The sequence below is a fragment of the Etheostoma spectabile genome, chromosome 24, assembly GCF_008692095.1.
Source record: "Etheostoma spectabile isolate EspeVRDwgs_2016 chromosome 24, UIUC_Espe_1.0, whole genome shotgun sequence".
In the NCBI taxonomy this organism is placed as follows: Eukaryota; Metazoa; Chordata; class Actinopteri; order Perciformes; family Percidae; genus Etheostoma; species Etheostoma spectabile.
In genome coordinates this window covers 3,707,486-3,721,428 of record NC_045756.1, presented here as the reverse complement: position 1 = coordinate 3,721,428, position 13,943 = coordinate 3,707,486, and the positions used below count along the sequence as shown (strand labels likewise).

Below are 13,943 nucleotides of genomic sequence, written 5' to 3'. Positions count from 1 at the left end.
ATATAGGCCTAACACTCACAGAGGGCATTTTTCTGCAATTCACCTTTCTAGATTTTAAGTTTGCTTCTACAACACACAACACTCAGTGATGCAACCAGTACATATATAACAAACATCAACCTAATTAAGGCTAAAATCAGGGTTTTCAGATGTGTAAAATTAAGGCTTAAGGGATATTGCTCAGGATCAAAAGAGAACTATATTGAGCATGCATTATTCCTGTAGGCTAATTACAACAAGACCCTTCAAATCGCTTGCTTATTCACATTCCCTGAGTGAAACATTACGCTGCCTCTGTGGACAGACTCATGCAACTTATCAGCGACAGGCAGCAGCCCTCTGACCTGTCTGGACATGGGATCCCTGACAGAAGAGCAATGAGGACGATAACTACCCTTGTCAAACAGAGGAATTTAAGCATATGCACACAGATGTGCCTTGATATCTGGACAGATGGCTGGTCGATCATGGGAAAACTTTCAGCAAGCACCTCCGAAACTTGGACACTGCTCAGATGACAAAAGCGAAAAGAAAAAGACACCTGTTGTGTAAAGGATCAGTCAAAATGTAGGCTATGATCATGTTGGATATAAGGGATTAAGGGGCTGTAACGGGCGCCTGGTTTTTTTCAGACATGGGGGCTTTAATGTGAGCTGTATATTGGATCCCATTGTGCAAATTGTAATAGTTCACTGACTGAGAGAATGTGTGTTGGAGAAGTGGCTCTAGGGTTCGAGGGTGCTATATAAATAAAAAATGACTTTTCAAGCTACAGTGCGTTTCCCGTTTAAAATAGCAGGATTTACAGTTGCAGCAATGTTTGATTAATTAATGAGTCCATTGGCATCCATTGATCAGCAATTACTTTTAAAACGATTTATCCTGACAATAATTTTTAAAGCAACTCTCTCCCCTCTAGTAAGGATTTGTTGTCTTTTGTCTGTTTTATAACATTGTAATTTCTTTGGGTTTGGGGCTGATTGAAAAAAAAGTATAATAAATTGGCACATTTATTGTTAAGGAAAAATAAATCATCATTAGTTGCAGCCCTAATTTGAACTAGTGTGTTGAAAGATGGAGGTTAATGATGATTCTTCTAGCTCCCCATGGCTGGAAGGGGGGGGGGTCACAAAAATTCCAGTTGGTATTTCCCTTTTACTGTCTATGGTATTTACGCCCTTGGCTGGATCAAAATAGGACGTTGCGCGCGCAACCACCGCCATCTTTGAAAATCAGGAGGTGTGTGTGCAGCGTAGCATCAACAGCTCTGGTCCACAAGCCTTTAGCCCAAAGTTAGTTTAATTACGATAACGTTACATAAACAACGTTGTCCAAACATGGCTAACCGAAATATGCAGCAAGCAAACATGCAAAGCTGCAATTCTCCTCAACAAGCAAAACGCGGGACCGACTCCCCGGCCCCGGAGCAGTCACCGGCGAACAAAGACAGCCCAACGCCGCAGCAGCAGCAGTCACCCGCGGACGAACAAGGGGAAGGAGCCGGAGAAGGAAGCGAAGAAGGCCGGGAGGAAATGACTCTGGATATTACGAGCTTTCGGAAGCCCGGTGAGAAGACGTTCACCCAGCGCTCACGTCTTTTTGTCGGAAACCTCCCGGTGGATATCCCGGAGGAGGAGTTCAAAAACATGTTTGCCAAGTATGGGAACGTTGGCGAGGTTTTCATCAACAGAGACCGGGGGTTCGGCTTCGTTCGCTTGGTAAGTTCTGTGTGTTGCTTTTTTTTAATTGTGAAACTAACCTATAAAACTAAAGTTAAAGGAATGTTTTTTTTGTTTTTAATATATGGATCGAAATTTCGAGGAGCTAACTAAGCTGCTATGTAAGCAAAAACACGGTGCTGGTTGACTTCAATTGATCGTTATTTGTCACGACACCAAATGCTTGACACCCATATTATAATAACCATTCATCTTACATTCATCCATAACATATTTATTTTGTCTTATTTTGTGTTGTATGTTTCCAATTTTTTTTGGAGTGTCACATATTACATTTCACGTTTTTTATAGGTTATCTATTTTGACTTGTATGTGAAAGGTCCTCGCATTGCAATGTAGTTTTTTTACACCTTGCAGTTTTACATAGCAAATACCACAGAAATATATAGTTTATCTTAAGTGGCACACTTTCAATGGTTATTATAGAAAATATAGTGGTGCAAGGTACATGAATGTATGGCTGGGCCATATGGCCAACATCTTTGCTACCAACTTTGGGTTCTCAGTGGACCTTTACACATTATTATCTTTATAAAGAGAGAACCTACTTATGACTGGAAGGTTGCCAGTTATTGCCCAGTGCTACACAGGTGCAAATTCTGGACTGTCAAATATCTTTAGGGTAACAGTTTGAATACAGTTTATTCTGCAGCCCTAACGAATGCCATCCTCCTTTTCCTCCCCCCTCCTTGTCTACAGGAAACCCGGACGCTGGCAGAGATTGCTAAAGCTGAGCTGGATGGGACTATTTTGAATAATCGACCAATCAGGATTCGCTTTGCTACACACGGTGCTGCCCTTACAGTGCGCAACCTGTTGCCTGTAGTAACAAATGAACTGCTTGAACAGGTATACCGGACTAAAAGCTACACCATCTCAGAAATTTAACAGGATTGCAATGTTTGTCAATTTTACTTCCTGTGTCATCTGCTCCATGGAATTGCTGATTTCTTTGCAGTGATAAGTAATCTGAAATCCACTCTACCATTAGGCATTTTCTGAATTTGGGCCGGTGGAACGGGCTATTGTCGTGACAGATGACCGTGGTCGTCCCACTGGGAGAGGCATTGTGGAGTTTGCAAGCAAAGTAGCTGCACGTAAAGCCCTGGAGCGCTGTAAAGAGGGAGCGCTGCTGCTGACCACGTAAGGAGTGTGGGCATGGTGAACAGAGAACTGGCTGGGTTTGAACGACTTTGTGGTTTTGTGTTTTAGTTGCATAATGAAGGTTTAATTTTTACCTACTCATCCTTGATCAGTTAAACCTTACTCGTTTACAAAAACTAATACTACTACTACTACTAACTACTTTTGAGGCATTTGTCCTTTTCTACTGCATCATCTTTCTATAATAACACAGGTTCAGTGATTCAGTGTTGTCTCTCTTTCTTCAGCACACCTTGTCCAGCCATTGTGGAGCCCTCGGAGCACTTTGATGATGAGGATGGACAGCCTGAAAAACTGCTGCAGAAGACTCCAAAGTACTACAAGTAAGTCAACAAGTTATGTGTGGTTATCTTATAGTGCAAATTCATGCATAGATTTTTGTTACATTAAAATGTGTTTCATTTTGTTATTACTGTTGTTTGTTGGTTTTTGAACATTTTCAACTACACAAAGCTCATTCTTTCTCTTGGTCTAGGGTGGCTGACCGTAATCCACTGGAGTTGTTATTGTTTATTTCTATATTATCTTTTTTCTTTCGCCAGGGAACGAGAGCAGATGCCGCATTTTGCTCAGCCGGGGACATTTGAGTTTGAATATTCGTCTCGCTGGAAAGCTCTTCATGAGATGGAGAAACAGCAAAGAGAACAGGTGGACAAGAACATTAAAGAGGCCAAAGAGAAACTGGAGGCTGAGCTAGAGTCGGCCAAACATGAACATCAGCTCATGTTAATGAGACAAGGTAGGGGCTGTGGGGCCGCTTTACTGTACTGTGTCCTTTAATGTACTTGGTAACTTACATTTGTTCAGGTGGATTTGCACACTATTTGCAGTGTAGCTGCCTATGGTGATTGACTTAAACTGTAGGTCAGTGTAGGATTTAGCCCGCTGACTCTTTATGGATGTTTTATACATACAGTATATAATACCTGGCAGTTTTGTGGTTTATTATATACCTAAAGCAATCATCTTTACCTTCTCTCATTCATTTTTTAGAGAGCAAATTTTACACTGTGTTATTGCTTTGCGGTGGTTCATGTCAGCTATAGTCCGAAGCTCTAAATAGTGTAATGATGGATTGATTTAGATTGTTAGGGTGAAAATGGGGAATGGGTTATGTCGCCTCAGTTTTATTAAGTGTTAGAATTTGCTTGCTTATGTCGTGTTGCTCATCATAATCTCTGAGTTATAGGAAATACTGCCTCATGCATGTTGCCCTTTTATTTTGTGTTTTTGCATTTATTATTCCTTATATATCCATTCCTCTGCCAGTTTGTCGTACTCATGTTGTCTTCCTCCCTTCTTCCAGATCTAATGAGACGTCAGGAGGAGCTGAGGAGACTGGAGGAGCTCCGCAACCAGGAGCTGCAGAGGAGAAAGCAGATAGAGATGAGGTGTGTTTCCTTTCTTAAGCAAACCATTAGAACAGAGTGAGGGAGCTGTTGAGAGTCCCTCTTGTTTGATTTAGTTGTATTTTATTTGACTATTTTGTCTTTACTCTCTCTGGCTGCAGGCATGAAGAGGAACGGAGAAGGAGAGAGGAGGAGATGATGAGACACAGAGAACAGGAGGACCTGAGACGCCACCCAGATGGCTTCAAACCAAACTACCTGGACAATGTGAGTACAGCTGGAATACATATATGCTGTCAACACACACTTAGAAACACTTTAAAGACTGCCCAGTTACAATTACACCTAGGGCTGGGCGATATGTAGCAATTCACAAATACCACAATATTTTTGACCAAATACCTCAATATTGATATTGTAGGGTTAACAAATCACACATTTTTGCACAATGATTTTTGTGTTAAATAGGAATGTGGATATAATGTCTAAGTGATTAAAGGCAATTAAAAGAACAGCTAGAACAAAAATTAGATCACTTTACTGTAATGCAGCCTTTAAAACCAGGAAAAGAAAACACTTATATTACTATATCCAAAATCTAAGACAAAATCTAGTCTTATACCCAGATATCACAATATAATATTGATATATTGTCCAGCCCTATTTGCACTTTTGATACATATTAAAGTATTATGCACACGTAAACAATCAAGAATCACATCAATCAAAGAGTAAAAGTTGTTGTGTTAATACTTCATTATTCAACAAATGCATACATGACCTTTCTCTACTCTACTCTCTCTACTTTGTGCATTGCCTTAGCACACACTGTTTTTTTTAAAAATTCTAGATAGAAATCAAAAGAAAGTAGAAATACTTAATTAAGCATACTTGCCTCCTATTTGCCTTGATATGCTAAATATCATAGTATATGTGCACCATAGTGTGAAATGGATCTCAACAACCTGTATAGTGTACATACTCTGGCAGTGTTATTTGTAAGTTACGGCAGCATCCTCAGTTATTGGTATTTGGTATTACAGTAGCTGCAGAGTTTATTTTTTCCTAGCAGTTTTTAGTCTGAATCTATACATTTATTTCATTGAGGTATATCTTGTGAATTTATTTATTTAAAAAAAAATATGAGGTACACAAGAACAACTTGCCAAAAATGATTTAAGAGCCCAGTTTAAGGTAAGCAGCAGCCCTCTTTTCTTTATTTTTGTTTCTTTAGCATTTACTACATTTTAGCAGCACCTCGACTAAATTGTGTTGTGCTCCAGGATTTTCTTATTTTCCTCTTAGTTTTGCAGCAGCTTTCAGTCATGTCTATAAAGACAACATTTTCCATCTTTTTGATTATTTGTAATGGTTTTTTAATAGTTGCAGCATGGCTGCCATAGTAACACATCACTGTAATACTGTGGTTCATTGTGTCATGGGATTGGACAAACACCCACACTAACCACAGATATTATATTGTTTCACTTTTACTAGTTATTTATTAATAATATATTACTATTATATTTAAGTAAATCAATATTAGGCTTCTTCTTTTCATGATCCTGTTTTTTCAGAATCTTTCACAACCGCCTGCTTATGCACGCCGCCTTTTTACAGGTGTTGCTTTTGTTTCCACCCTCCAAATAAATAAAAGAAAAAATCAATGCAAGGTCATAATCAAAGATTAGGGATTGGAACAACACCTTTTATGCATGCTGGTTAAGCAGGTTATTTATACCTTAGAATTCTACAGTCTTGTGTGCAGTTTCTTTTCTGTTAATGTTTTTGTCTAAGTTGTGATGGGACTGCACATTTTATAGTAGCTGCAGTTGTCTCTCGTACCCTTTAAAGAAACAAAATCGATCGACTTTGTTTACGTGGATGTGAGTGGAATGCAAAGTTTTGCTTTCACACTAAATATTACAAATACCAGTTTGGCCTCTGACCCTAGATCATTTCTAGCATATCGCTTAGGGCCTAGTAATTGATAATAATTAATGGAATATATTTAAATTTACTGGCAGAGTGCTCTAACACCAATGAGGTTTTTAAAATCACAAACACAAAGGTTGCATGTGCTAGTTCATACAAGTGGATTTCAGTGAGGAAAAAGTCAATATGTAATCTAAGATTTTATTTGATCAAAAAGAAAGTTTGAGTAAATTCTAGGTGCCTGTTGGTGTGATGTGTTGTTGATTTCTGTGTGATAACTTTTCTCTTCAAATCCTTTGCTCTGTTTAGAGGTTCTGTTGGAGTCTGCATCTTTACATGCATGTAACACTCGCACACACTCAGAACTTTCATCTAGGACCATCTGTCCAATTCATACCGACTCCTTCACGGCTCCCATCTAACACTAATGATTACTCTTATTAATGAACACACATAGTTATGAGTAAGATACATGAGAAGTTACATTTGTATTGTTTTCTTTTAAACTGAAGTGGCATGTTTGTTGTGTCATACAGTTGGTGTGGATTAATATATTAAAAGGGTTCATGTAAAATTTAACTCCCTAACAGTGATACTATGAACTCTACGTTAGCTTCCTTTGCCATCCTGTCAATTATAAAATGTAATTTAATACATGATTTATCATGGGCTGTTAACTAATTTACAGTGTTAACCTGCTCTTTCTGGCGTTATACTAGTTTGTGCAGGATTATTGTTAAAGAAAGATTGTTGTCTGCTGATATCTGCTTCCGTTAGCTGCAGCTCGTGCATTACTAACCACAGATGGATTTGAAGCTGCCACGTCATAAATGTAAATGAAACAGTGATATAGGTTTTTATTACACTTTGAGCACATTTACATTAATACTTATTTTAATTGCAATGTATTGACCATTAAACAGGTAAGTATATTAAAGATACAAATGTTGAGCATCTCAGTATTTGCACAGTAATTTAACATAGTGTCCAAATTTTCCTTAAGGTTTGTGTGGGACAATTTCTGCTATTAATGTAACTCTATAGTTTTGGCCCACCAAATTAAAGTTCCATACCGGACCATGGGTAACCAATTGATCTCTGTGATATGTCTACATTTTCTACCTTCAACATAAGAGTATATATACATTTAGAAGGTAGAAGTTGTAACTGTGCAAAATTCATTCCACTATTATTCTTTGTGATAAAATGGTGAAAATGTATAAAGTGGTGTTAACATTCCCTAAACAATTATAGTGAGTTAATAATTTTTCTTAAGAATAGAAAATTCAAAGATATGGATTAAGCCTTGTCTAGATGTTTAAGTGGTACATTTTCTTTAAAAAAACATTAATCCTAATGCAGCCTCAATACAGGTCAGCGAAATATTGTTGAACTGTATTCACTTTGTGTGTTTGCAAGGTTGTGTGAAACGGAAAGAGAGTATTGTGTCAGTTTGTGTGTGAATGAAATGTATCCATAATTGTGTTTTATTGTGAGAATGAATAAGCAACACGCACAAACTCAGACTGCTGGTTTTGTGTTTGGGTCCTGAAACACCAAGCTGACAGGCGCCATTCCGCAGTTGCGTTACTCTCAGCGCCATTTACTATAGTCGACCATTATCAGCACACAAGGGGCTAATGCATGTTGAATCTGCATCAGAAGCAGTCACTAATTTAGTGTTGTTTATCTTTATTTTTTGCCTTCAATCTTTCCTGAATACTACTGTTTATGTATTCAAAAGTACATTAAAATAGATTAACAGATGCATTCTGGGGGTCAACTGTGGTCTTTGCTATGAGGTTGCTCTGTTTGTTGTTGCTGATTTCTAGTTCGACTTGGTGTGTCAGGACCCTGTGTGAATGGGCGAATGTTGTACACAACTTTTAATTTGGGTTGGGTCTAGAGGCTAACCAAAGTACATGCTTTAAACTCCTAAGACGTGTGAATAAAATTGCCTGAAGCCCGTTTGATATGGCTTATGTTTTAAAGATAGGCTTGCTCCAACTGATTTGATTAGTAGCTTCAATTTGCAAATTAGATTGTCAGTGTGTGTTAAGCTTGTCTGAGACCAGTAGGTCTACAGACCAGCAAGAGGATGGAAAATGTTTCTGCATTGCCAAAGTTTGAATGGAGGTGAAGAGGCAATAAAGCTGAACCTTTTAATTTACCCGTTCCTGATAAAGATACATTCTTTAAATGCCATGGGCAATTTCTATCATCAGTTTTGTGTAGAAAATTAATACTTTTTCAGAAAGCCTATCTACTGAAGAATTGTACTTTTAGCAGTTTTGTTCTGAAGGCTCCTTTTCACTTTTTCCAGAGAGAACAGGAAATGAGAGTGGGTGAGCTGGGCCCTCGTGGAGCCATTAATATGGGAGGTATGGGCATGATTGTGTAAAGACTGGTTGATTCAAAAACCAGATAGAGTGACGATAATGAGTAAATTATTACTGCCTTAATGTCATTTATCAATATTACTTGTTTTGCATCCCCAGTGGCTCCATTTCAACAAGATGTATTCACATGTTTGTAATGACTAAAGTAATACTTTGTATGTTTTGACTTCTTTTTGGTGTAAATTGGACTTACAGGGGATGCAAAAGCAAAAAACAAAACCATAATACACCCCATGACAACATAATGTCTGTACTCACAGAATATACAGTGTACTGAACGGGAGTAGTTTTTTTGGGGCGAGGTTTCATAGTTTGAGAAAAATTTGGTCTCTGAGCTCTCATCCTGTATTGTATTCCGATTTGAAATTGGAAGATTTAACTGTGATATTTATTGTTGTGCTGTTGTGACCTTTTGAGTTTATTTCTACAGTACATTGTCAAGAAGAAACCTAAAGGCTGCAGCATTTATTTAGCACTTCTGATTTTTAAGTGAATCATAGCTGGAAATAATTAGCGACAAAAAGTATAGACAAATGTCTGTTGACCTTGATCGGGTATGAAAATTGTAAAGTAAATGCTGATGTGCAGAGTGCAGGATGAGGGGCTGGGGACTGAGGTTTTGGTCTATAATGTAGGACAGATTTTTAGCTATTCATGGTTCTTCCCCATACATTATTACCTAGGATTGCACATCATCTATATAAATAAAACTGCTGTGTTCCATTTGTATTTTTTTGTGCTGTTGCACATACAGTAGCATCCTGTTTTTACTTAAAATGCGGGTGATATGTCATTGCTGTTTGTGTCATGTAATAATTTCTAATAAGGTTACAGTCTCATTGCTCCACACAGATTGTCAGACTTTTTTCCGTTGCCTCAGTGGACATTTAAGCCACATACTTAATTTATGTCATTTAGTCTTTTTCCATTGCAGAAACTTTTTTTTTTCCTTTTTCTTTTACCTCAGCCAAACATAAAAACCTGTCGCGATATTTCAACTTTTTATTAATTACACCCCACTTCTGTTTTCTTAAAGTGCAAATTGAAAATGCAAACTCTTACCTCATTCCTTATAATGCTATGTCATAAAATGTTAATATCGAACACTGTATAGAGTGTTAAGTCTGTAGCGCTTTTCACAAAGTGGGAGATATCGTTGGTCTGAGAAATTTTCAATATCTCGGACTCAAAGTCGGAGGCTGTTTGTAGTTACAGTTCAACTGATAGTTTTACGTCAGACGTCATGTTGCAACATGTTGGGACTGTACTACGTAACATTTGTAGATCTGAATGAAAGTGAAGAATTCTGTTTTTTGGGTTTGAATGGAATAAAACGGATGACTGTGCCAGTGTGTCTGCTTTTAGAAATGGTCCAAGGTTTTTTTTCCTTACAACTCTGAATGGTTCATGACTAAGATGATGTGCAATCCCAGGTGCAGTTAGCAAAAGATGTGGGTTTTGGCACTTCAAGCCGTTAAGTTTAGGTGTTGAAGTAAGAACCTCTCATTATTAATTAGACAATCTGCTGTCTCGGTCCATTCTGTCTGTAATGTCTACTTCAAGATAATATTACATATTTACTACTTTAAATGAACGTTGGTTTTTAGTTGTGTTGGCATATATATACATATATACAGTTGTGTTCAGAATAATAGCAGTGTGTTTTAAAAAGAAAAGTGAATAATGCTCAAAATCCTTAGAATAGCTTTTAATTCCATAATATCAATGCATTGGGAACACTGCACATTCAATTCCAAATCAAAATATGACCAAAATTTATCAAGTTTGTTTCCTTAAATATGAGCCATAATTTGACACCTGTTTCTTCACAGAATCAATCACCTCACTAATTGAACACAACACTGCTATTATTTTGAACATGCTCCTTTCAATTACACAGAATGAGCAGCATGCATGTCATGACTGATGGGTCTGTTGTTTTTCTATAACTCTACAACACTTACTAGTAAATTATTTGCCCTGTAGAAATATTACTTCTACCAAAAAATATGAAGTTAGTGATGTTGGACTACTATTATTTTGAACACAACTTATACACACACACACACACACACACACACACACACACACACATATATATATATAAACTAACATTGTTGATTACAAAATGTTTTTGTAAAGGTCTTAACTTCATACTGACAAGTTGAGTGTGTTGTTAATGTGTTTTTTAATGAGTAGCAAAGTAATAAAATAATAGTCCTCGTCAGATGACAGATAATCATATAAGCTGTCGACCAAAAGCCAACGTTAAATTTTTCTTTGAAGTCATTGAGAATAGTTGTAGTGTTCAGCTACCACAAGTCTTGCGGGGCGTTGGGGTACATTTAACTGACTCACCAAATGACAAACCAATGCTCCGTTGTTTTGCGTATAGATGGCTATAACCAGGGGTCCCCGGGGCACAGTGCTAACCAGGGTCAAATGATGGGCATGAGTGGAAGGGGAGGAGCCGTTGGCCCGGAGGGAACTGCAAATATGGGGACACCAGTGATGTCAGAGAATGGAGCCATGGTAATGTATCAGGAAAGAATTAGGAAGTTATAGTTTATCTCTCAATTAGTCTATCTTCAACTTGAATGCTATTTTCTTTATAGACTATACAATAAAAACATGGCCTGATAACATTACCTTAGTCAAACCATCAGTTTAGAAATGAAACGTCATAGTTTGGCTTCTAAGGAATTCCTAAGAAAAAGTAGTTCTTGAATTTGAGCAAAGGCCTTCTTTTAGCCTTATTTTAAAGCAGTTGTAAACAATTACTATATTTGTAACCTATATCAAAACGTACATCAAGCTTTGAAAATGTATCTCAAAAATGTAGACGTAACTAATAGTCTTATTCCTCTCTCTCCCATTTGGCTGCTGGGTTCACCTCACTCCCTTTTACTCTCGGATGGCGACACTTTGATCCTACCCTGACTGATGAACTTTGAAATTGCTTTTCTGGACACGCTGTATATGTGTCTGACCACCGAACACCATTTTCGTCTTTTTTTGTTTCCCTGACTCCATGACCTTAGCAAAACGATAGATACCCTCAGGGTGGATCAGTGGGGGGGCGACCAGAAGTTGAGTCCCCAAAGCCTCAACAGCTGCAGCAGCCACAGTCGCAGCAGCAGCAGCAGCAGCAGCAGCAGCAGCAGCAGCAGCAGCAGCCATTAGGCCCTCAAGTTGGACAAGCCACAGGATTTGGACGGGGGAGTCCAGTAGGGGGAGTCTTTGATGGGCCAAATAACAAACGCCGCAGATACTAAGATACTTCTGATCATGGAGACAGTTCTCGTGGATCTTTGTTACTGCCCCAAGCCGATCATCTCTTTTTCTGTGTTACATCGACCCACTTATCTCCCCGTGGGAAATGTTTTTTTTTTTTTTTTTTTGCCAGTTTTCTTTTTGTCACTGAGAGGCATATATTTTGTGATTGATAATACTACAGAGAAATGGTTTGTAGCTACACTTATTTGCAGCATTTATACACAATTTTTATTTTTCCTGCATATGTTTTCCATCTCTTTTTCAAATGACACTGTTTGTGATTTTTGTCTGCTGAATATGAAGTGTGCAAGCAAGTTTCAAAGCATGTCAAGAAGCCCTTTTAGGGTAGACAACTTTGCAGTTGGTGGTGGTTACTATTGTCTTGGATACACTCTATGAAGCTGTTGTATGGGAGTGTTAAAATTAAATAAAGATGAATTAGATTGGACATTGATTATGGTCAAAACAAGAATGCTGATTTCTGAAACTGAAATCTAGTGCAAACCCAAATGGACTTTCCTTGGACTAGGTAGTAGTTTGTGGTCCTCCCATCAAAAATACTGTTACTCTTAGCTAATTGGATGTTCAATCATTCAGTAAGTGAATGGTTCCGCAGCCTCAGTGCATCCTGTAAGTGATGGTTAAGAGAAATAAAACATTTGTAGTAGGTTCTGTCTCTGTCATTTTCTTCATAAACTTGACATAGAGATGCACCTATTGCATTTTTATTGGCTGAATACAGTTTTTTACGTCTGATCTGCCAATTACAATATTGGCCCTTTCTTAGATGGTAGAAAACTGCAGTTTGATGTTTTGATGTGAATGTATGTGACATGGATAAGTTATATTTGTTTTTATACGGAATTTCTTTGAAGCAAATTGTGTCGTGAGTCAATTTCAGACTGAGATGTGCCCATTACCAAAGCAAGGTCAAATCATGGTAAACTAAAGGCTCAAGTTATTTGTACCACAAAGGTAGATTATAGATTTCATCCATAACCACATATGTAGGCTACTTTTGTTGAACCATGAATAATGTAAAAATATTACCTTTTATTGCTGCTTATTGAAGTTAGAAGTAATTTTAAGGCTGTCACACCAGTCAAAAGGCAAATATTTGAGATATTGTGGATAGGTGATGAAGACCAAGTAAGACTTAAAATCCCAAGACACAAAAAGTTGATCTTGTAGGCTGTATGTCTTAATAAGTGCAGCTTTTGAGAAATTGGCCAGGTTTATTGCCACTGGATTTGTAAATCATATCTTTTGATCATTTGGAATAGCTGCTCTTTACTCAGGAATTGCTCCATTGGTTCCTGGAAATCACTGTTTGGTAGGAAATGCATTCGTTTGCAGAAGCATAGTTTGATCATATGATTTGCATCATCTGATGAGCCAGTTCTGGTTTTATTACTGCTCATTACCGGTTTTTCACAAATATTTGAGAGGCTACTTGAAATAACAGTCTATGAAATGTCACTTTTAGTTTAATGCACAGAATATTCAACAGAATATTTGTTTGAAATGGTCTTCTTTCTCATCTGCTATAGGTCCTGTTTGTGTCCTGCCTCCAGTGAAGGAATAGGTAAATACACACACACACACACACACACACACATACACACACAGTGTTTACAACTCTGTAGGTCCATTGTATTGTATTTTAAATGATTTACATTCAATATTTGTAATAAGATATAATTTTGTAATGCAGACTCAGACCCCATTAATAAATACCTAGGGTCGATACAAATTCTCTTGTCCTCAAAAGGCAATTTGGCCTACAGACAGCAGACAGTGATTAATATAAAATGTCTATGAATTCTTTTTCTTGTAATTTGAAAGTGAACATGAGATGCAGAACAATAACAGGAGGACTAGGATGGGGTCATCAATTAAACCCCGACAAATGCACAGGTACAGATAATTACACTGGGATTCAGGCAACGTCACCCCTTGGTATTAAAACAAAAAGAAACCAGAACAGAACTCTGAGAGCGCAGACCTCCACCAAGGCATAACCTATCACAATGTTAATGCAGTGTGTATTTTCCCAGTCTGGAACTCTTTTTTTCGGATTA

At 37.7% G+C, this 13,943-nt stretch overlaps 1 protein-coding gene across 2 annotated transcripts; it reads left to right on the top strand.

The window, feature by feature from the left end:
• Positions 1–1,210: 1,210 nt before the first annotated feature.
• Positions 1,211–12,529, top strand: pspc1 (paraspeckle component 1). 2 transcript variants are annotated; one of them, XM_032506152.1, is made up of 10 exons: positions 1,338–1,718; positions 2,439–2,588; positions 2,731–2,882; positions 3,131–3,226; positions 3,446–3,642; positions 4,210–4,294; positions 4,414–4,519; positions 8,511–8,568; positions 10,982–11,118; positions 11,628–12,529. In XM_032506152.1, exons 1-10 carry the CDS (start codon positions 1,338–1,340, stop codon positions 11,859–11,861), a joined length of 1,596 nt encoding a protein of 531 aa, XP_032362043.1. In that variant the 3' UTR covers positions 11,862–12,529. The 2 variants fall into 2 exon arrangements, with proteins under 2 accessions (XP_032362044.1, XP_032362043.1); XM_032506153.1 differs by lacking the exons at positions 8,511–8,568; positions 10,982–11,118 and having other exon boundaries at positions 1,211–1,718.
• Positions 12,530–13,943: the final 1,414 nt, after the last annotated feature.

Coding starts and splice junctions, on each gene's coding strand:
- pspc1 (XM_032506152.1), top strand. CDS start 1,338: ATGGCTAACCGAAATATGCAGCAAGCAAACATGCAAAGCTGCAATTCT. Junction 1,719..2,438: donor GGTTCGGCTTCGTTCGCTTG/GTAAGTTCTGTG, acceptor CCTTGTCTACAG/GAAACCCGGACGCTGGCAGA. Junction 2,883..3,130: donor GGAGCGCTGCTGCTGACCAC/GTAAGGAGTGTG, acceptor CTCTTTCTTCAG/CACACCTTGTCCAGCCATTG.